General features: G+C 42.4%; 1 protein-coding gene across 1 annotated transcript in view; it reads right to left on the bottom strand.

Moving 5' to 3' along the window:
* Nucleotides 1-4,011: 4,011 nt before the first annotated feature.
* PAX4 (paired box 4) overlaps nt 4,012-25,035 on the bottom strand; it is a 111,003-nt gene continuing 89,979 nt past the window's right edge. Inside the window, exons 7-8 of the mRNA XM_063446240.1 lie at nt 17,806-17,875; nt 4,012-4,286 (exon numbers count right to left, since the gene is read on the bottom strand). Coding sequence (XP_063302310.1) covers nt 4,012-4,286; nt 17,806-17,875 — 345 coding nt within the window. The remainder of the gene's footprint in view (nt 4,287-17,805; nt 17,876-25,035) is intronic.

Raw genomic sequence — 25,035 nt, 5'->3', positions numbered from 1 at the left:
AAACTGCAGGTGCGTTACAGAGACCAAAAGGCATGACCGTATACTCATAATGACCATAGCGGGTATTAAACGCTGTCTTCCACTCATGGCCTTGCTGAATTCTCACCAAGTTGTACGCCCCTCTGAGGTCCAACTTGGTGAAAATCTTAGAGCCCTTTAACCGATCAAAGAGTTCTGTAATCAAGGGGATAGGATAGGCATTCCTGATGGTTATTTTATTCAACCCTCGATAATCGATACAAGGTCTGAGTGACCCATCCTTCTTCTTAACAAAAAAGAACCCAGCCCCGGCAGGAGATGAGGATCTCCTGATAAATCCCTTGTCTAAATTCTCCTGAATATACTCCTCTAAAACAGCATTCTCTTTAGTGGATAGAGGGTATACATTGCCCCTAGGAGGCATGGTACCAGGTAATAGGTTAATTTTACAATCAAAGGACCTGTGTGGAGGTAGAGTATCAGCGTTCTTTTTATCAAATACTGCCTTTAAGTCCATGTACAAAGGAGGTATCTGTCTCTCTTTAGGCTGGGTAGTAGTGTCAGGTGTGTAAATTACAGCCAAAGGGGATACCTTCTGTAAACACCTCTCCTGACAACCCTGACCCCACGAGAGTATCTCCCCTAACTCCCAATCGATAGTAGGGTTATGTCTCTTTAACCATGGATACCCCAGGACTATGGGAACGGAAGGGGACGAAATAAGCATAAGAGATATACTCTCCTCGTGTAAGATACCAACAGACAGGCTCATGGATATAGTCTCACGAGTAATAACAGGCTCGAGTAGGGGTCTACCATCAATGGCCTCAACGGCCAAGGGGGTCTCTCTTAACTGGGAAGGAATAGTGTGCTTAGTGGCAAAGGCTTGATCGATAAAATTCTCAGCAGCGCCGGAATCTATCAATGCCACGGTCTTAAGTACTTCCTTCTTCCATGTTAAAGAAACTGGTAGTAAAAGCCTGTGATTTTTGTAATTATGCGTAGAGGACAAAATAGAAACACCCAAGGCCTGTCCTCTAGAGAAACTTAGGTGCGGGCGTTTCCCGAGCGAACAGGACAATTCAGGCGTAAATGACCTCTGACTCCACAATACATACACAATCCCTCCCTTCTCCTGTACAGTCTCTCCTCTTCTGAGAGATGAGTATTGCCTATCTGCATAGGTTCAGGAATCAGTGAGGTATTGGACTCAGGACTTAGAAATGCGGGTGCCAATTTAAAGGCAGGTCTTAGGTTCCTCTCTCGAGTGTTCTGTCTTTCTCTTATACGTTCATCAATACGAGAAATGAACGAAATTAAGTCCTCTAAATTCTCTGGTAGCTCCCTAGTAGCAATTTCGTCAAGGATAACATCTGATAACCCGTTCAAGAATACATCCATATAAGCCTGTTCATTCCACTTAACTTCTGACGCCAGAGACCTGAACTCTAGTGCATAATCCACTAATGTTCGGTTCTCCTGTCTCAGGCGCAACAGTAATCTGGCTGCATTGACCCTTCTACCAGGGGGGTCAAAAGTTCTTCTAAAAGCAGCTACAAAGGCAGTATAATTGTATACCAACGGGTTATCGTTCTCCCATAATGGGTTAGCCCATCTCAGAGCTTTCTCAATGAGTAAGGTGATAATAAACCCAACCTTTGCCCTATCGGTAGGATAGGAGCGAGGTTGCAATTCAAAGTGAATGCTGATCTGGTTTAAAAAACCACGACACTTCTCAGGTGACCCACCATAACGTACAGGTGGAGTAACACGGGAAGAGGCACCTACAGTAGCTACCTCTAGGCCTGAACCTACAGAGGAAATAGGAGTAGGACGCGTCTCCTCTGGAGGATTATTAGCACGAGACAACAATGCCTGTAGTGCTAAGGCCATTTGGTCCATTCTGTGTTCCATGGCGTCAAACCTGGAATCAGAGGAACCAACCTGACTGTTTGTACCTGCAGGATCCATTGGCCCTGTCGTAATGTCAGGATCGGGACAGGGATCCAACACGCAAAGTACAAACAGGTACAGGATACGTATACCGGTCCTTAGAATGGCCGGGCTAACGTACAGAGAGTATAGAGAATGGTCAGAGACAAGCCGAGGTCGAGGGAACGAGAAGACAGGTAAGCGAGGAACAAGCCGGGTCAAGGATAACGGAGGTAAACAGAGTAAGGAAACAAGCCGGGTCGAAACCAAAAGGATAACTGAGAAACACCAGAGCACTGTGTGACTAGACAGGCTAGAACCACGACAGGGCAATGAGCAACAGGGCGAAGTATGTTTAAATACCCTGGCTAGAGAGGATAGACACGCCTCCGACGAAACCTGATTAGTCTGTCTCGGACTGAGTGACAGGTCGTTCCGGATTGGCGTGATGACGTCGGCCTCCGGGCACCATGCTACAAAAGGAAGAGACTCCCTCGCGGCCGGCGTTTGTGTGACCGGGTCGACCGCGAGGAACAGAGGAAACATGGCGTCCGGACGGATGAACGTCTAAGTCTCTACCTCTCTCGGAGGTAGAGACTTCAGGTACCCTGACAACAATGCCATATAAAAGACCAAGCTATTTCATCAGACTATGGTAGAATATTCATTAATGGATTTGATGGTCGTATGTCTCATTTTGGGGCATTAAAGCAGTTTGACTGTTCAAATAACCCCACAAAGGTCTTCCATTTTCAGACACTCCAGGTCATCTTATATGGCATATATTGTTCCTTAACTTGCTGCCATTTTTTCACCCAAAAAGTTTGTGGTGAAAAAAGGCATTTTTTTTAAACATACATGTTGCAACCCCACAAATTATGCTCAGTTACATCTTCTGAGTAAAAATATATGTCCAATGTATGACCTTGGTCCTAGACACTATTTTGTGAAGTTACAGTTCTGTAAAAGACACATGACAATTACAGGTTTTTAAGTGTGATTTTTCATAGATGGTTTTCATGGGTCTGTGTTATTTGCTTATTCAAACTACTCCGCAAAGGCATACCATTTCTTAACGAAGACACCCCAGGGTATTTCAAAAGGCATATTTTGAACCTGTGCATTGGATAGCTTTTTTTGCTAGTTTGTGTAGTAGTAATAAGCTTTTTTTTCTGCCTTTTTGATACACACAGTGCGTTTTTACTGTATATTTTGCAAACCTTATGTGTTCTCCAGCAGTATAATACTTCATATGTTGTTCAGCCATGTCATCTGAGTACAGCAATACCTTTGTATGTATCTTTGCCAGGTATATGTGGATGTTAAAGGGGCACATTTAAGACACAGCTATTTCAGGGTTTTTCTCAAACGTTGAATTTCGATGCTGGGTCTATGTCTTATTTTTGAGTATTTTTACAGTTTTTTTATTCACACTACCCTACAAAGACATACAATTTTTTAAAGAAGCTAGCCCCAGGGTATTTTCAAAGGCATATTTTGGAACTTAGCGTGGCAGTGGTAATAAGCACTTTTTTTTTAAAACTTTTTTTTACTTTTTAAAAAGTACATCAGCATTAACCCCAGTATTTTTTTTTAGTAATGATGGAAAATTTCTGTCACGAAAGGGGTTAAAATTATTAGGATTGCAAACATTTTCAGACACTGTTTTTGCAAAAGATTTTTAATAACATAGAAAAACAAAACAATTAACAAAATGTAATTTCACTTTAGTTTCTCAACTGCTCGGCTTTATTTACACATTCATGCTTACCAACAGATCAGCTATAAAAGCTTTTTAAAATTCCAAACAATAAAATAAATAAATAAATATATATATATATATATCTGAACTTCGACCTTGTTTGTAAACTTTTGATACCTATGGATAGACAAACAGGAAGATAGACAGAAAAACACATAATTTTATATTGACATACTTTTCTAAAGTAACAAACATGTCTCTGTGTCAAGTACTCCATATATTCTTACTTTTTGGTGAGAAAAATGACTAGTTTGTCTTTAAATATTTTCATTCTAAGATAATTCCACAGTGTGATCATATGGCTGTACATGTTTCTTCAGTCAGGAGATTTTTCGTAATCAATAATGGTATATGGGACGCAAGCTTTCAAATGCCAACGGTGATCCACAGCTGTGATAGCTTTGTTGAAATCCATGATCCTCCATGTTGACCAGTGGGATTGGAGGGTACACATGGGGCATTGTGATGGTATGATGAACAGGAAGTGATATAGGTTGCAATGAAAGAGGAAGTGACATTCCATCTAAACCTGGAAGTGGCCTGTTTGGCCTAAAATCCGCTGGAAACAGAGAGTTTCCCGTCATAGGAGAGGATGATGTAGAAGAGATATTTACTGAAATAAATGTACAATAAGAATTACACATGAATATATGAAATAATCATGAACTACTGCACAAGCTCTTTTCACTTGCAAAACAATATTGTAACATTTATTTATAACATGATGGACTCATTTTCAACCTTACAAATATACAAAAAATAATTGGTGTGTATCACACAATTGCGTCATCCAATTCAAGTGTGCAACACACACCACCACAGTGGTACATAACTTTTGTGTAACTGATGCAGTGTCACGCCGCCCGTTGGGTCCGCTCCTGCCAGAGAGCAGTATGGGTCCCGGCGGGCGAGCATCGTTGCGGCGGCATTCCCACACATCAAGGGGAATGCTGCCAGAATCTTACCTGTCCTGCAGACACCCGCCGGGTTCGCTCATTCCCGGTAGCGGACTAGGACACATCTCGGTTTGTTCTTTGTTTCCGTAATTTCTGTGTTCCTGTGCATATCTTGTTGTGTGTTTTTTTCTTTTATACGTTAAATCCGGCCAATCTAAGGCCAGGTAATACGTCTTAGGGTTTTCTTTTATTTTTACTTAAGATCTGCATGTTGGGCATCAGCTATTCCTGACATGCAGCTTCCCAGGTGGTTTTCCCAATTTATCACCACTCTTAACAGCAAAATGTACAAACAGAAATTTGGAATTCAGCTATGCATCTAAAATAGGGATAAACAAATAACACATAGTGAAGTATGTCAGAATATAAATTAACTTTGCACTGTAGATGTACACTCACAAAAAAAATATAGAGTTTTGTGCCTTGGGGTGCCTCCCCTGATGTAGGCTGGGGGGCGAAAACTTTCCTTGTCTTCTCCTCACCAGCAGTTTTTCCAAAGATTAGCAGTAAAGTGAAAGCCACGTCTTTCAATAATTTCTATATATTCATTACATACAAATTATTAAAAAAATAAAAAACATAAAATATAAAATGAATAAAATAGGTCCAACATGTTTCTTCTACCTAAGTGGACTTCCTCAGGGACATAATGCGATATGATAAAATAAAAGTACAAAAGTACCAACAATTGACAAAAACATGCAGCCTGAAAGCACATAAAGGCGAGAGAGAGGGGTGGGGTGGAGGCAATCGAAGCTCAGTGTAATCAGGGACCAGGGGTGGAGTGATCGCTTGATAGATCATTAGACTAGAAGGGTTAGATGCCTACCACCATATAACCTACATAATGAAGAAAAAAAAAACACCCTAGCAACCCACCACTAAAGGGTGCTGCGCTCGGATGGATTACCTAATTCCTTGCCCAGAGGGCACTTACAGAAAGAGCAGCTCTCCAATGATTAACAAGAGTGGGGCAATCAAAGGGGGGGGGGGGGGGGGGAGAGATTCTCCCTTACACTGCTTGTGGGATTGGTATATGGCTTGAAGGTGCAAATTTAAATCTAAACATTGGAGAATTCAAGAAAGGCAGCAAAGTTGCACGCAAGAGCTACTCACTTTGTAAGTAGTTATTCCTCAACGTCATATGTTTCAGGCCACACTATAGATAGGCAGTCACTGTTCGGCTTCAACAAAGTTGATTTGTTGCACAAAATACGCACAGCAAACATGCAATTCCTACATGCACGGGGTGCAAGTTAAACAGGAGTTGAACGGTAATAGTGGCGGGCCCAAGAAAGCCTGTAGTATTCACACGACCACACATATTAATCCGAGATGGTCAATAATAGAGGAAGTATTATGCCCAGATAAAGAGGCATCACCAATACGCATATAAAACTGGTATATGTCAGCAGTTCCATACCACAACTTTCCCCACAATCTATATAAGAGGTGACGGCACAATAAAATACACAAGCGGTGGAGATGCTAACTCTAATGACATCGGAACAGACATAGATTAGATATATTCCAGTCAGACATGCTCTACCCAAAATGAACACTTGCATAACAACCCCACTGGACTGATTGACTGTGTTAAAGATCTGATGTTCTTGCCTTTAGCAATGAAAGGTTGATGTTCGTCTAGGATGCCAGTTAACTAACTTTAGAATCCCTTCAATGCTGACATGCCAGCCTGATGATCACAACTGGTACAAGGCGTCCCCCAAAGTGACTCATAACCAGTAGAATAAACCACCTTGGCTACTGGGGTTCTACACTAGGGGATAAATAGGTGTTTGCTGTAGTCAGTACCGTGTTGCCATTAGGAACATGACATGGATTTATGCACTTTTGGCATGGTTGTAATACATTAAGACTAATATGGATAAACCTTGTAACGGACCTTCCGTCAATTGATGCTGCTAGTGCTTACCAAGGACCATCAGCTCCGCACCAGACACCATAAGCACAGAAGACCCCACAAACCGCCGTAGCTTGGTTGGGGTCTCGCCGTCTCCTACCCATCCTAGACCTACAACAAGGCTCCAGTGGGTGAACCTCTCTTTCCGTAGGAGAGTGAAGCAGGAACAGGAAAAAGCTCTTACAAGAGCTTAGTGATTATTCAAGGGAGTATGAAGAGCATAGCAATCCCTGTAGTGATTATAGCTGTCTCCCCCAAACACGAGACGAGGCTGCGAGTTGAGGGTCAAGTAGAACTGAAGGTTTAATGGGCCAGCTGCTTCTTTTTTACAGTATTTCCCCACAAGGCTACTGCGCACGTGGACCTTGTGGGGCACAGGACATGAAACTTTTTTTTAGTTTTACATTTGAACACTCCCAGTTACTGTACACAAACACTCTCCGCTGCCTGTGATACAATTAACAAAGACAATGGACTAACTCAATTAACTTTAGTAGAAAAAAACATACATTTTTACAAACCCCAAAAAGTACCCCAAAATACAACATATCCCCCTGATAGCCCCGATCTGGGTGAACAACATATCCAAAAATCACCCAGATCGGTTCATGGGTACAGGGATTTCCTGGAAGTCTTATTTTTGCCCCACCGTGCACATGGTCCCATGCCCAAAACAGTTCCATACACTCAACGGCAAAACACTGCTGGGCAATTTAAGATGGCCGCCGCCACATGTTTGAATCTGTTCCACTTAAAAGTCCAAGGGGCAGAACAAAGGTTATCACAGGGCCCATAGTACTTTTGAACATGGGTTATCACAGGGCCCATAGTCCCAGGGTAGGAGGCGGGCAAGCAGGCCACTCCAAAAACCAGTGACGAAGTGTAGTTCGTCACAAACCTGAACTGTACTGTGATCTGTGATGGTGCCAATGAGGCATATGATTTGTCTTTTTCCCACTCCCCTCTTGATTTCTGTACCCTATATTCTTCTAAACAAAACAATAAAAATTATCAAATTGAAAAAAAAAAATATGAAGCTGGAAAAAAACGTACACTCCCATTGTCTTTATATAGGGTTGCCCCCCCAAAGTTCATTGGTGGCCAGTGGGCTTTTTTCTTTAAAGCGTTCCACTGACGTCATTTTGCTTATGCGATCACATGATCGCATAGTTCCGGTTTCTTGTGTTCCAGCTCCATATTGGAATGCATATCGATCAGTGTATTCAGGCACTTGTTCTATTATCGGAACTATGCAATCATATGATTGCAAAGCGAAATGACGTCGGTGGAACGCATCAAAGATGGCGCTGGAATGCATATCGGCGTTGCAAATAATTGGACATAATAAATTACTAGCACCAGCTGAGGTCGAAGGTTGGAGCCCGGGAAGACACACGGAGTGGAGGAACCTCAACCAATGAAGAGGAGAGTAAGAAAAATGCCTACTGGGCCACCAGTAGGAAAAAATGCCTACTGGGCCACTAGTGAACTCTGGGGGCTAGTCCTTTATAAAGACAATGGTAGGGTAGTGTCTTTTCAGGCTGCATGTTTTTTGGCAATTGTTTGTAATTTTGTACTTTTATTTTATCATATCTCATTGTTTCTCTGAGGAAGTCCACTTAGGTGGAAGAAGCTCGTTGGACCTATTTTATTTCATATGTAATTTATGATTGTTTTTTTTTAAAATAATTTGTATGCAATAAATATATACAAATTATTGCAAAGTGTGGCTTTCACCTTACTGCTAAAGTGCTAATCTTTGGACATAATGTTGGTAAGGAGGAGGCGAGGAAGGTCTTAGCCCCCCAGCCTAAATCATGGGAGGCACTCCAAGGCACAAAACTCCATATTTTCTTGTGAGTGTACATCTACAGGGCAAAGTTCATTTATACTCTGACATACTTCACTGTGTGTTATTTAATTATCCCTATTTTAGATGCATTGAATTCCAAACTTCTGTTTGTTCATTTCCAACCTTGCTTTTAAAAACAGCTGGTAGCTAGTAGTGCTGACTGGTTTCCAGCCTTGCCACCATTGTATACCCACTGACTGTAAATAATGTTTGCTCACAAAGATACTGACAATTCTGCAGATTAACCACTTGCTGATTAAATGGACACTCCATTGCCCAAATACAAAATCAATAAAATTCCCTGTGTAGTAGGTATACCCTAAATAAAAACTTGCATACATTTAATTATGCATTTTTTTTATTGGAGTTATATCTAAAAACAGCTTGCAAAACCTGCAGATTATCTCGTCTGTTACATTTGGAAGTCTTCCCCTTCTAACCTTGCCTAGACTTTCTGTGGCTGTCCAGTCACAGACTTCCCAATGCAGCGCAATGAGAAGTCTTTGCAAGGCAGGCGCTCTAGGCAATTGCTGCCTTTTGAGTTTAGTTCCACTCAGCTAACCAAACCAGGAAGTAGCAGGTTTTGTTATCTGTTTGAAAGCCAGGGATTGTAGCCAGGTTAATTATAAAAGTGTCTATTTTTATTGAAATCTGCACTATTTCCAAAATGAAAAAATAAATAGGACAAGCACTTCACACATAAAGCTTTTCAGCAAGCTAAAGTGCTTTAGGGGTCCGGAGTGTCCCTTTAAGCACAGAAACATACAGTGTGCTAGTTGTTACCATAGCAGCCACACTCTGTAACTAGGCTTAGCAGGAGATATAGACAGTGTATGCAATGCATTCAATTGTGATATTGTGTTATGCCTGATACATATCTATGAAACTTTTGAGGTTCATTTCTACTATCTGAATTGTTAATTTAAACGATGCATGCATTTTACTTAATGAATATATGTGATATACAGTTGTAATCAAAATTATTTAACCCCCGCTGAAAATCAGGTAAAAATTTACTGACTTTCAGCTGTTTGCAAAAAACAAAATCAAACAAAAGCAAAATAAATGCAATAGCTCAACACAAAAAAAAGCATCAAGTCGTTTCCCCAAATTCAACTGAAAATGCAACTTATAATGGCTTCTCATTGAATTGAATGAATCTAACTTATAATGAATGCCAGGGAAATAAAACCACCCAGTTGGGTGTCAGCCAGAAAGCGTGCTTCTCAGACAAGTAAGTATATATAGGCAAACTGAATATGTAGTGCCAAGCAACACATACTGTATATCACAATGATACAGTCAGTATAACTGCACAGTTTATTAATGTTTGGTCAGAAATGGCGTCACAGCCTCACAGTCTTAAATATGCACAAACATGTTGATATTACAGCCTGACTGCACAGTGTATTCAGCAAGGGAAAAAAAACCACCCAGGGTGGTGGTAACACTCTCTAAGAATATAAATGTGAATTGCTCTGTAGTTTCAATATACTGTTTAGCAGTAGAATAAGAATGACTATCACACCTGGATTTTCTAACAGGAGAAGGGTGGCATTGCTGGTTAATATTATTTGGTTAAAAAAACTGTAGAAATTAATATTAGGTCTTTCTGTTTATATTTTTTCAGCATTCTCACATTCTCCAAGTTCCTGAATACTATTTCGCAATTATAGTTTGGAGTATTTTGTAAGCTAAAATGTATACATTTATCATAACTAATCTAGTTTTACAGCAATACTGTGGAAAAATTCTAAATAAGTATGTTGGACCTTAAAGATTGAATGTGAGCATATGAGGTAACTATAAAAAAAAGTCACAGCCCTAACATCATCTGTATGGTTTCATGTTGATACCTGTCTGTGCTTCCTCCCCTACAAATGTCGGGAAAGCCGTGGGTTGCAACTCAGATGGTGAAATTCGATCTAGCTTCACTGGACTGTGATGGGAGTTAGAAAACTGCTGTAAATACAAACAAACATAGATAAGTACATTAAGTGGGATGCATATTCACTAAACACAAAATTGTAGCAAATTAAAGTCTGAACTGCAAAATTTAGTCTAAAATAGCCAAGCTGTGATTATAGCAAAGTAAATATTTTTTCTGAATCCAGATCAGCTACTCATTTATTCCCTGCACTGCTGCTAGGGCATTAGAAATGACCACTTGGTGGCCCAAAATGTGAGGGCCAGCTGATCGGCCCCTCAGCTTGTGGACCCCAGTGTTGCCTCACCAGCAGTAATTTCGTGACTGCCTCAGCACCACAACAAGAGCTAGGCATATGCAACTGGAATGAATAAAGCAAATTAAGAATTATGGTGAGAGCACACTCAATAAGTATATATATATATATATATATATATATAAAAACACATACACATATAATTATTACCATAAATTGGATAAAAATTATGATGAAAACACACTTAATAGGTATATGTTTAAAAACACACATACATGCCCTTCTTACCATAAACTTGATAAAAAACCTAAAACATAAAAAGGTAGATGACCATTCTGAAATCTGTATACAATAATAATAAAAACAAACACAAAATGGTCCCACTCACATATTGCTGAGCCACTTAATAGTAGGCTCAGACTTTCAGCGCCTTTTGTTGTAAATGTTGCTATCATCATGCAGGTACAATTTCCACTGGATACTGGATTTCTAACACTTAATTTGTAAAAACAAAAAAGGATAACAGAAAGTAACCAGGAAAACATTATTTTAACAAAAAAGTATAAAAACTTGAAAGATCTTCAATAAGCAACTGCATTAACGCGTTTCAACAATTACGGTAATATCTTTTTTAAAGTGCTCGATAATATTCACTGCCACTATGTTCGCTTTTTAATTCCACAAAGGCATGCTTTTTCAGGTCCACCTGGGAGCCAGGAATCATCACTATGTTCTGGGTACATCATTTCCGGATCAAAGGTCAGGGCTACTTCTCTTCGTTATGATGTACTTCCGGCAATACCGATCACTCGGCTGAGTCTGTTCAGCTGACATAGTTACAGTCTTGACGTGCTTACTTCAAAACGTTCATTAGTCTGATCAGACATCAGTCCTGAATGTTTTTATGTATATAATGACTTATCACATAGTGTTTTTACATATCTCTGCACCATTTTGGTGGAGCCTATCACAGAGTAGCAACAACTCCATAATATACAGCATAAAAGGGGGGAATTTTTTTTTCTTTATTAAAAGCCAGAATTAGCAAAAATAAAATAGTGAGATGAAGCAGAAAACATAAACTAAAATAAAAATAAATAATATTATAAAGGAAGGTAGGAGAAGGCAGGGAAAAAGAGAGATACGAAAACAATATATAATCCACTTTTCTTAATACAATTTTGTTAGAACAAATTATAAATAACTTGTGTAAACACTTTATAATAAACCATATTGTATGTGTGTGTTTTTATACATATACCTATTAAGTGTGTTTTCACCACAATTTTTATCCAATTTATGGTAATAATTGTGTATATATATATATATATATACAGTGCCTTGCAAAAGTATTCACCCCCTTGGCATTTTTCGTGTTTTGTTGCCTCACAAACTGGAATTAACATGGATTGTTTGAGGATTTGCATCATTTAATTTACAGAACATGCCCACAACTTTTAAGATGTTTTTCTTCTTATTATTATTGTGAAGCAAACAACGAATAGGACAAAATAACAGAAAAGGTCAATGTGCATAACTATTCACCCCTCTAAAGTCAATACTATGTAGAGCCATCTTTTGCAGCAATCACAGCTCCAAGTCGCTTTGGATAAGTCTCTATGAGCTTGCCACATCTTACCACTGGGATTTTCGCCCATTCCTCCTTGCAAAACTGCTCCAGCTCCTTCAAGTTGGATGTTTTGCACTCGTGAACAGCAATCTTTAAGTCTGACCACAGATTTTCTATTAGATTGAGGTCTGGGCTTTGACTAGGCCATTCCAACACATTTACATGTTTCCCCTTAAACCACTCATGTGTTGATTTAGCAGTGTGTTTGGAGTCATTGTCCTGCTGGAAGGTGAACCTCCGTCCTAGCCTCAAATCACGCACAGAGTGCTGCAGGTTTTGCTCAAGAATATCTCTGTATTTAGCACCATCCATCTTTCTCTCAACTCTGACCAGTTTCCCAGTCCCGGCTGCTGAAAAACATCCCCACAGCATGATGCTGCCACCACCATGTTTCACTGTGGGGATGGTGTTCTTTGGGTGATGTGATGTGTTCTGTTTGCACCAGACATAGCATTTTCTTTGATGGCCGAAAAGTAAAATTTTAGTCTCATCAGACCAGAGCACCTTCCTCCATACATTTTGTTATAGTCCCACATGCCTTTTTGCAAACTCAAAACGTGCTATTTTGTTTTTTGCTGAAAGTAATGATTTTCTTCTGGCCACTTGACCATAAAGCCCAACTCTATGGGCAGATACTTCAGTCTCTGCTGTGGAACTCTTCAGCTCCTCCAGGGTTACCTTAGGTCTCTGTGCTGCCTCTCTGATTAATGCCCTCCTTGCCCGGTCCATGAGTTTTGGTGGGAGGCTGTCTCTTGGCAGGTTTACTGTTGTGCCATGTTCTTTCCATTTGGTTATAATAGATTTGATGGTGCGCCTGGGGATCATCAAAGATTTGGATATTTTTTTATAACCTAAGCCTGACTTGTACTTCTCAACAACATTGTCCCTTACTTGTTTGGAGAGTTCATTGGTCTTCATGGCAGTGTTTGGTTAGTGATTCCTCTTGCTTAGGTGTTGCAGCCTCTGGGGCCTTTAAAAAAAGGTGTGTATATGTAATGACAGATCACTTAGATTGCACACAGGTGGACATCATTTCACTAATTATGTGACTTCTGAAGGTAATTGGTTGCACCAGAGCTTTTTATGGGCTTCATAACAAAGGGGGTTAATACATACGCACATGCCAATTTTCTGTTTTCTATTTGTAAAAAAAAGTTTTAGATATATTTTTCTCATTTCACTTCACCAACGTAGACTATTGTGTTCTTATCCATCACATACAATTCAGATTAATAAAACATTGAACTTAAGGCTGTAATGTAATGCAATAAGTAAAAAGTCAAGGGGGTTGAATACTTTTGCAAGGCACTGTATATATACTTATCGAGTGTGTTCTCACCATAATTCTATATTTGTTTTACTCACCGTGTTTTATGTGTGGTTGAGTGACCTACACAAGGTGATAGTAGCACCATACTTCAACCTTTTAATCTTTGTATTTAGAGTTTTTACTATTATTTATATGCAACTTGAGTACCCCATGAGTCAGTATGAATGATTAGTGTGGCTTGGCTGGTAACGCAGTGACCTATACAAAGAAGCCAAGTGGTTTCTGATAAACGAGTGAACTCTGACACTGGTGCGTAATCAGATTTGTATCTATAGAGGGTGCGCACCTCTGCAGCCAATTGCAGTGCTCCAACAAAGGGATTCTAATGTTGCAAAAGTGTGAAAGCACACTTATTACGCAACACATTTTACAATCTAGAGTTTTTAATATGCTGCAATTTGGCTTGATTTTTAACATTTCAATATGGAAGCTGATATGTGAGATCTAAATTATTTTGGAGCAAAGAAATTATGAGATGTTAATTTTTGTTTAGTTAAATTGCGATTATGCAATCAAGACTTTACTATCAATATATCATGCTTTCTGAGCAGAACCTGTTGGGTTCTATAATGGTTAATGTAGAACATTTTACCGGAGTGTGAGCAGTAAAACATCTCTGTAATAACAATATATACTGTAAAAGCAAGCATCTGAATTATATTGACACAATGAAAAGCCATTAGAATGTTAAATGCATAATATAACAATGTTTAAATGCTAATGCTGCATACTCAATTAATAATATAGGCAATTAACTTTCTTTGGCTATTGATGACATACAGGAAATTGCGGGCAGATTCAGTACTGCAAATGTTCAGTGGTAAACTGTCACTAAGCATAGTTAATTACTTTTTTTGTTAATATAACATTTATTCATCAAACAGAATATTTCAATCCGTTAATAGTAAAATTGTGATAATGCACTGGAAACAAATATAAAACATATAGTGATTTCAAATTAATCCTTTCTGGTTTCGGGGGCTAGAGGAACGCATTTTTAAAATGCTTAATGACTGGTTTTATGTCTTTTACTGGGAACTATTGGGAAGCAAATAATGTTTAGTGTTTTCCTATCAGATCCAAAACGATTATATTTTTACTAGTTTATGGTTGGTGAATGTCTTATGTAGGGCTGTTGACAAATTTTTGCCTTTTTTTTTTTTTTTTAAAAGAAAAACCTATAATGTAATGTTGGTTGTTGGGATAACACACAAAATGGATAAAGAGCTAAATATCTGAAATGAAGCAGATAGGGCAATAAACACTGAAAATAAATGGTCCCAAAGTAAGATATCATGCAACAAACAAAAACTACAGGTTGTGCCTAAAAACATGTGAAATACAATACTACCAAAGTATTCATAAAACTCCAGATCTTTGGGGGCTGAGCCTGACAGCTGCGGTGACCGGTCGCTCATCTTGTGAGCTCCGTACTGCAAAGCTTAAAAATAGCTATGTTTGTCACTTACAGCTCAGAATTCAATCGGAGGAATTACCCTGGAGACAGGAGGGGTCCTCCACAGCTGATTTTGTTCCCGAACGAGATCGGAGGCTTACACACAGGAGGTAGACCCGCGACCTACAAGAAGGCCTACTCACAGCGAATGTGGGGGAGGCTCCAGATCCCTCAGTTTGCTGCTAGAAACTACCCTTGAGGTCTTTCCTTCACTCTTACCCCCCCCCAGCCGGTGAGGGATATCCTGGTATTTCTTACCAGTACTACTCTAACAATGCTCCAGTAACTTTCCATCCATAGCACCCAGCTTTCAGTGGATAAAATGGCAGACGCCACGTGCAAAAACGGGATAAGCTGCTTTGCGACTTCTGGAATACACCTAACCATCACCACAGCACTCCTTCTGAAGTCCCACTGATATCTTCCTTGCATCAGACCGCTCGCACCGCACATACTGCACTGAAGGTCAAGAAACGGAGACAGGCGATTCGGAAAGTGCCTCGGCGGTGAAGGCTCAGTCCTGCAAGGGACCATCATCTTACTGGGCAGCAGCCGGGGGGAGGGACAGTCCCTTATCCACCACTCACTCCCCCAGAAGGCCACTACTACCTCTATGCACAAGCATAGAGACCAAGTCATGGTCGGAACCCGTGCTGGGACTCGTACGCTTGGTGTTCTGGGTTGTGTTGAGGCCTGGGGCTGGTGGGGTGCAGACAAACAGGGCATGGGTTACTCTGTGTGCTGGGGTGGTGTCCTGAATGTGCAGGGTGCAGGCTGACCTATGATTCTTATCCTAGGAAGTATTGTTGTGCAAGACTGCCATTGATATGTTTTACTTTATGTTATATTCCATTTCTCTTGCCTTGCACCGTACACAACAATCGTTTTTTAAGCATGATTCTCACTCTACATGTTAGTAAATCTATGACAGTCTATCTCTAGCAACTTGTTAGCTGGAGCTGCGATTAATCTATCTATCTTACCTAGAAAAAAGTGCAGTTAATCGTGTATGCCATTCTGTTCGTATACTATGCATTTACAACAACTTGCTGTAGCTGATGTGGCATAGCAAGACTGTCTGTTATTTTCATGAACATCAAAAATAAAGAATTATATATATAAAAAAAGTCCAGATCTTGAATGCTGTCACGCGACAGTCCTCAAAAATAGAAAAAACAGAGATAAACATGATCCAAAAAGTGTAGTATGTATGGTATTAAGGGAGATAATTATTACATAAAAATGGCCATTCACATGAGACAGAGGTTCAAACAAGCTCTAGTAGTAACCTCCAACAGATATGTGACTTGTTAGTTTCCTTGGTGTATCCAGATAAAAATATGGAGAATGAAAAAGATAAACAGAGAAAAAAACCCGACTAGTGTAGTAATATCAATCAAAATGATAAATGTGCAAAATAACCTATTAATACATTCACAAGCAAGGCGCTTTTAGCAAGCTTGCAGTAGTCAGCGTACACTAGTATGAGCCCCACTTAAGGATATATGGTGATTGAATTGTATTGTTTTTATTCACTTCATGAGGATTTAGCTTTTATCTGGCTTTATTTATTTTTCTTTGTTTCCCTGGCTTTATTGGAGGAATAGTACGACATCATCCCTTGGATCCTGAATACATCCATCCTTGTGGGGATTATACCTTGTGGGGATTATGTGTTTTGGGCTGTTAAATCTGAATTTCCCACCATTTGTTTTCCTTCTCGGCTATCTAATCTATCATCTAGGTCACAACTTTGCGAGATCAGTTGGGGCCGTAGTACTGGGGTGTTGCCCTCAGATCCCGGCTGAAAAACCTTTTGGAGCCTGCTGTTTTTTCTCCCTCCATTAGCTCAGCAATCGATTTAGCCTTTTTCGTTCTTCCAGCTACTTTGCCTTTTGGTTTTGAGCTGATTATTTAGTGAAGCATTCTTTACTTCTGATAAATCTGATCCATACATTGCTGGGCTTCAGTTTCAAGTCTTCTTCTGCAAAATCTGATGCAGCCTCCAAATAAGGACAGGGTCCTGGTGGGGGTTTAGACCTCCTTAGGAGAAAGGGATATCACACCTCCAACTGTAACAAGAACAGTGGTTGACTGGTCCCAGACATGGGACTAACACCTGTCCCTCTACATGCTCCATCCCTTCTCCTCTGTTACCAGGGACCAGCAACACCTTCCAGGCAGGTATTAAGCCATCTGCCTGTCCTCCTCCTCCTTACCTCTGCCCTCTACCATTTCCAGGCAGGTATTGATCCCTCTGCCAGCTCTTTACCTACAGGAAGTCTTCAACCATGAACCTGTGCACCATGTACTCCCTCATTTGGCACTGATTTCAACTAAAATATATTTTTTACATTATTCCAAATGTAAAGAAAATATTTTTTTCAGATTATTAAATACAAGGATTACAGACACATACATGACTAAAAACATCAAAGTTACCTGTGTAGAGAGGCAGTCGGTCATCATGGGATGGTGGAAGGGGGTGAAACCATGTTTAATGTGCCCAAATGGTGAATGAGGAATAATCCATTCACTTATTGACCCTTGAAGGAGGAAAGCAAGATGACTTATCAGATTATTTTGCATAATGAAAATATAGGTTTGTTTAAATTGCACTCCAAGATCAGTTTTACTACGTGTATTTTCTTGCATTGGGAAGTTTTATATTAATTAATACTGTACTCACTGTACAAAGAAAATGGCAGATGGCATTATATATCACACAAAATGTATTTAGCCTCATAGATTCCCAGAAAGGTTAATTCCTTTGGTCTATAATGGGCATATACTTGAATCACCTGTGATTTGAATATCCTGTTTAAGCTTCTCTTCGCGTCTCCATTTTGCTCTTCTGTTGGAAAACCAAATCTACAAGAATAGTGAAAAATATGACATGATATTTCAGTTTGGACAATATACATAGATATTAAACACAAACACACACACACACACACACACCCTATAGCTTTTATAGGATATACTATTATTCATTTAATTAGTGACACATAATTTAATTTCCCTTACACTAATAATGGTAGTCTGTAAATATTCTACATTTTATGGCCATTAGGTTAGGTGCTTATTTATGGATGGAAAAGTATAAATGGAAAGTTGAAGGTGTAATTAAAGAAAACATTATTTTATACAAGCTATATCAAGCATGTCAAACTCACTGCATGCGGCCCACAATGAATATTTTGGCGGCTCGGTGAGTCGCGAGTTTGACATGCTTACTAAAGCAGAGTAGGCACCTGCTCGCCCCACATTGCAGGTGCCTACTCTGCCAAAACTACCTGGCCGGAGAGGAGAGGGAGCTCAGTCTTCATGCTCCTTACTGCTCCCTCGCACGCGCCCTCTGTAGTGATGCCGGGTGTCGGAAAATGGCATAATTCCGGCACCCGGCATCACTAAACTGCACGCATGAGGGAGCAGGAAGACTGAACTCCCGAGAGAAGATCAGGGAGAGGCCCCACACCAGCTCTCAAAGGTAGGGAGCAATAATTGAAATGATGTAAGTGTGTGCAAGAATGTGTAAATGTGTGTGTGTGTGTCTGTCAGTGTGTGTGTGTCTGTCAGTGTGTGTGTGTCTGTCATAGTGTGTGTCTGTCATAGTGTGTGTGTATCTGTCAGAGAGTGTGTGTCTGTCAGCGTGTTTGGATCTGTCTGTCAGTGTGTGTGTATGTCTGTCAGTGTGTGTTGGTCAGTGTTGCGATGGCCGTGGCTGGACAGTGGAGGACCTGGAGGTGCACAGAGGCACTCAACACCACATCACATTCTGACGTGACGTCAACTTGCTCCACCTTCACAGGTTTTCTTTTTTTTTTTTTAAATCTTTTTATTTGTTCACCGTACAGCAACAAGTGTCTTAGGCTCGCAGGCCAGTAAGAAAGAACATCTGGTACAATATATTTTAGAACTGGTAACGAACAAGTTATCATGACATAACAGTGTATAAAGTGTTGCATAAGTACTGTACAGCATTTTTTTTTTTTTTTTTTCTGTTTGTTTTCATTTTTCGTTTGTTGTTGTGTTTTAGGTTTTTGAAAAGGAGTAGGATATCATATAAATTAGCAAGGTAACAGTAATTATAGGGCTCATAGGCTTCAAATAAACATTCGTGGTTATATAGTATGTCTGTATCTTATATCTTTCAGTTTATAATTCAACATTTTTTTTTTTCCCCAACAGATTGTGCTTGTTAATACCTTCGATATGTGTAAGATGCAGTGTCCTTTTATATGAGTGTATAGTGTGTGTATGTCAAGGTTGTAGCGTGTGTAAGTAAACAAAAATAGTGCTTTCCCACAGGTGGGGTATTTCATCTCACATCTGAGTACCTTTTTGCCCCTCCGAGTAGAGTGTACATGATGAAGTCTATGTGAGGTGTCTTTATTTGTAGGTAGTGAGGAAGATCAGATTGTTGGTAGGCGATATGATAGGTGGGTTGTGGTGGTGTTCATGTCGGCGTCCCCCTCCGGGTCCCCGCGATGCGGCCCCCACGGCAAGCGACCCCATCGTCCCAGTGAGGGAAGGCCTTGTTCGCTCGGGCTACTCATCCCCAGCGCCAGATTGGGTGTGTGGGAGACCATGCCCGAGATCTAATGTTGAGGGTACTATCCTCGTGGGTATTCCCTCGGTATAAGGGTGTTTGAGTGTCCGGCATTGTGAACGTGCTGTGTTATGTTCTAATGTTCAACCTCATTTCCCCCTCCCTCATGTTAGGCTGTGTTTTATTTAGTGTCCTCTGGCTTTGTAAATGAACCATGGTTGCCATAGCTCCGCGTGCCTAGTCTCTCGGCCCGCCAGGGATGCCTGCAGTGCCTCCGCCAGTTGTATGTCTCCGACCCTATGGCGCCACTCCTCCACCGTGGGGACTTCCACACGTTTCCAGTACAGAGGTATAAGGGCCTTGGCTGCGTTCAATAAGTGTCTGAGTATGGACTTCTTATATCTAGATATGGACTGAGAGGTGATATGGAGGAGAGCCAGTTCTTTAGACCACTCTGTATCATCCCCTAGGACCACTTTAATTTCTGTCCTAATTTGTTCCCAGTATGGTATAATGGTATTACAATCCCACCACAGGTGAACCACCGTCCCCCTTTCCTCCTGGCATCTCCAGCATGTTGGGGACACCTCCGGGAATATTCTGTGTAAGGCGACTGGCGTTCTGTACCACATGGAGATCAGTTTATAATTGACCTCCTGGTAGTGGGAACTGGAGGAGCTTTTGTGTTGCCACAAGAGTGCTTTGTCCCACTGCGATGTTGATATGGTTTCTCCCAGTTGGTCTTCCCATCGTCTCTTGAAGGTGTGGTTATTTGCGGTGGTACTGACTATTAAGTGCTGGTAGAGCTGTGAGACTGCTTTGTCGAGTTGCGCTCCACGATGGCATATATCCTCGAACCAGGTGAGTTCTCTATGTAGCTGTTCTTTGAGTGGAAGCGATTCATAATAATATGTCAGCTGCATATGTCGGAGGGATGCCATTGGTGTAAGAGGTCTATCCGCCAACAGTGCGCGCAGGGGCTGTAACGTTCCTTCTTTAAGCACAGTGTATATCGGGATGTAGTCCCTTGCTTCCAGGAATATCCAAGCCCGGGCCGGGACACCTCCCCCTATACCCGCGTTAGGTGTAATGGGGATCAGGGGGCTAGGGATCGGGGAGACCTGTGTGGTTTTCCTTATCTTCCCCCACGTCACCAGTGTTTGAGTCACTGGGTTCCCCGTTCCCCCGTCATTGTGACGTCTCGATCCTCCTTGCCACACTGCTGCCTCAAGTTTAGCTTTCGAGTCTCCTCTGTCCAAAGTCACCCATAGTTTTGGGGAGTCGTTGGAGTGCCATTCTAGAATGCGCTGCATCGTGGTTGCTTGATGGTATCGTTGGAAATCTGGGAGTGCCAGCCCTCCTTCTCGTCTAGGTAGGCATAGAATTTCGTGTCGTAGTCTGGATGTTTCTCCCCTCCAGACGTACCGTATGATAGCCGATTTTAGGGTGGAAAAGAAGATAGGCGGAGGTGCCAGCGGGATTGTTTGAAACAGATAGAGGATTCTCGGTAGTACATTCATTTTAAGTACGGCAATTCGACCATGCCATGTAATGTGCGGATATCTCCAATTGTCGAGATCTCTGGTTACCTGTTGGAGGATGTGTGCGAAATTATATTGGTACAGCTCTTGGGGGTTCGTAGTTATCCAGACACCGAGGTATTTCATCTTCCCTACGCACCATCGGAACGGGAAGGTGGCTCCCATGTCTGTATATTCTCCTGTTGGGAAGGTCAAGTTGAGTACCTCACATTTTGAAAGGTTCAGCTTGAACCCCGATATTCTCCCAAATTTTTCAAATTCCAGGAGTAGGCATGGGATCGTGATCCGTGGGTTAGATATAAAAAAAAAGGAGGTCATCCGCGTAAGCGGCTACCTTGTGCTCTGTGTCCTTCCATGTGTATCCCGTGATATCTGGGTTCTGTCGGATCGCCTGTAGCAACGGCTCCAGTGTCATTGCGAATAAGAGTGGTGACAGGGGACATCCCTGTCTCGTTCCGTTGTTTATCGCAAAGCTAGGTGTCAGGGCCCCATTCACTCGGACCGTTGCTCGGGGCGAATCGTACAGCGCCGATATCCATGTCAGCATATTTTGTCCGAGTCCCATGGCTCGCAGCGTGTCCAGCATGTATGACCAGTTGACGCGGTCAAAAGCTTTTTCAGCATCTGTGGAAAGTAGGAAAATCTTATCCCGTGACTCCCGGGCTCTGTGTTGTATAGAGAAGAGGCGTAGGGTGCTGTCACGGGCCTCTCTCCCTGGTATGAACCCCGTCTGATCCGCGTGGATCAGACTCGGTAGCACACGTTGTATCCTGGTTGCGAGTACTTTAGTGAGTAGTTTCGTGTCTACGTTTAATAGGGATATTGGACGGTAACTGCTGCACTGTTCGGGGTCTTTTCCGGGCTTGAGTAACACTGTGATGGTAGCTGTCAGAGATTCTGGTCCAAATCGTTGCCCCTCGGTGATGGTGTTGACCGCAGTCGTCAGTCTCGGCAGGAGGATGGAAGAAAAGCGTTTGTAATATCCTGTGGAGAAGCCGTCAGGTCCTGGAGCTTTGCCCAATTTGGTGCGCTTCAGGGCCGCCGCCATCTCCTCGATACTAACCGGGTCGTCCAGTATGTTAGCTGCCTCCCTTGTCACTGTTCGGCTTACGGTGTTACGCAGGTAGTCGTGTATAGATGTGTTGTTATTTTGCGTCGGTGGCATAACTCCGGGGCCAGGTAGGTTGTATAAGGTGTGGTAAAATCGACGGAATTCCTTTGCGATGTCGTCTGGGTGTTGGGATGAATTCCCTGTCGGTAGTCGTATCTTGTGCACCCGTGTGCGGGGGGTGTCGCCTTTCAGGATGCGGGCCAGGTATTTGCCACCTTTGTTTGCGTGGATATAAAAAAAATTTTTTGAGCGTTGTAGAGATCGGTGGTGTCTTTTCGTGATTAGGTCCCTGAGTCGGTGTCGGGCCTCTGTTAAGTCCCTTTGTACGTCGGCACTTTGAGTTTCTTTGTGTTGGAGTTCCAACCTCGAGATGGTAGCATATAGGTCCGTCATTTCCCTCAGGATTGCCTTTTTCTTGCGTGAGGCGATTTTGATGAGTGTGCCACGTATGGTGCACTTGTGGGCTTCCCACAGTGTGATTGGTGAAATGTCCGCCACATCATTTTCTTGAAAGTATAGGTCGAGAGCTTGCGTAATTTCCCCTTTCACCTCCGGGTCCTGGAGCAGGGACTCATTTAAGCGCCAAGTCCATTGTGCCGGCTTGAACATCGGCGATTCCAGTTCCACTGTCACCGGGCCATGGTCAGACCATGTAGCGGGTTCTATGGCGGCCTTCCGTAATCTGGGCAATCCTTCCTGTTGAAGTAACAGGTAGTCAATTCGCGAGTAGCGTCCATGGAGTGCGGAGTAATGAGTGTAGTCTTTAGTATCTGGGTTGAGCGTTCTCCAACAGTCTACTAGCCCCAGGTCGTCCATCGACTTACGTATTGAGTGAAGGCTAGATCGTGGTATATGGCTGTGCCCTGTGGAGGTGTCTATGTGGGGTTCTAGGGGGGTGTTAAGGTCCCCCCCCAGGATGAGTGAGCCCTCGGAGAATTCCCGCAGCTTGTTCAATGTTCTTCGGATGAAGCGTGCCTGGTTCTTATTGGGCACATAGATGGATGCTAAGGTGTAAAGCTTGCCTGCAATGGTGCCTTTGAGGAAGAGAAATCTCCCTTGTGTGCCTGTCATCTTACCTAGTTCTTTAAAGTCCAGTTCGGCTGCGAGTAGTATTGCAACTCCGGCTTTGCGGGCCGTGGGGTGATTGCCAAAGGAGTTGTTAGGGAAGTGTCGGTTTCGGAGTTTGGGTGCGGAGCCCTCAAGGAAATGGGTCTCTTGGAGCATTGCCACTGAGATCCGTTTCGTATGTAATTCCCGCAGTAGGTGAGTGCGTCGTTCTGGGACGTTTAGGCCCCGACAGTTGAGAGTCATGACATTGAGCGGGGCACCGAGGTACGCCATATGCACACCACCGAGGTAGCCCGGTCGCGCGGAGACACCAGCACCTGTCTTTTAGCTATTGTTATCAGTAGGCCTAATCGTGTCTCCGTATAGTTTCCCGGGGTTCTATGTGTTGCGCGTGCGTGGTGTAGCAGGTTATGTCGTGTTACTCCTTTGCGTGTATTGTAGTCCCTGGCTATATCTGTGTAGCAATAATTCGTGGGTCTCTCGAGTGTGCGGACTTTTACGTGTTATCTGGGTAGGAGATGTTGGGATTAGGTAGGGTGCCGGGTTCGGTGAGCTCACCCGCCCGTGGGCCGCACCGCAGGGCAAGGGAGAGGTAGACGCCGGTGTGTTAAGTGTGGAGTGTAAGGTGTAAGGTGGGTGTAGTGGGAAGGTTAAGAAAATGGGGTTGTTAGGTCCCCAGATAGAGGTGATCCCCACAGTGGGAAGGGAGAGTGGTCACCTCGGTCCCCCTTCAGGAGAAGGGGGGTATAGTCGTGCGACGGCAGGAGTTGCCTAGGCCCGCTCCAGTAACCAGACCAGGAGTTGGGGTCCCGGGGAGCTCCGCCGTTGTATTCTATGCACGGCCTGTCGTAGGGGTAGGCGGCCTCGCCCCGATCCGATACGGATCCAAAGTATGTGTGTGGTATGTGGTTCGTATCAACTAACTCCCCACCGCCAGCATCACAGCCTAGTGCTGTGAGGAACACATGGCATGGTATGGAACAAAGAAAACATGAATAGCAACATATAAACATTTCAACATAGCAATATTATTAAACATGTGGCATAATTCAAGTCACTTCCCCTCCCCGTCTCCCCTCCACCCATCCCACATCTATCCCCGCAATGGGTGTACATTTAACGAGTATCAGGCAATGCGTATAAGGTGCAATCAATGGTATCACCTCCACGTGTGTCTGTATAAGTAATAAGTAGCATTATTCCTCGACATTGTTGTAGTCATATACCCCCTAGAGCCCCTCTCCCCCCCTTACATCATGTTGCGGGGTGTAGCATGCGGTATAGGTACATGTCCCTGCTAGTATACCCTGGTATTACAGATGTTGCAACAGAATGAGTGTGTGCATAACCTTTGAGATGTGAGCTGTGTGCGGCCTATGTGTAGGTAACATGACTATAAGCGTGTCAGTAAGTTGAACACCTAATGTTGTGTGAGTGTGGACGTGACACCCTGTACCGTAAGTCCATCGTGAGCATCTTTCGATTAGACGGTGCAGTGTGGGGGTTCAGAGTTTTGTTCAATGCAGAGGTGTGCGGTTCTCACAACGGAGTCCTGTTTTGTAGGGTTAGAAACAGTCACACGTGCATGGGGCCGTTCTTCCTGGTGTATCTGCTTTCCAGGGGCTGGTTCGGTGCACCATTCAACAAGTGTGTCGCAGTGTCCATATTTTCCGTAGTTGGTGGGTTCTGTGTCCTTTGGTCTGAGAGTTGGTATTGAACGTGTTCTCACTTATGTCCGTGTGGGCATATAACAATTACC

Source organism: Pelobates fuscus, chromosome 3, assembly GCF_036172605.1.
Source record: "Pelobates fuscus isolate aPelFus1 chromosome 3, aPelFus1.pri, whole genome shotgun sequence".
NCBI lineage: Eukaryota > Metazoa > Chordata > Amphibia > Anura > Pelobatidae > Pelobates > Pelobates fuscus.
This window is presented reverse-complemented; position numbering and strand designations above follow the sequence as displayed.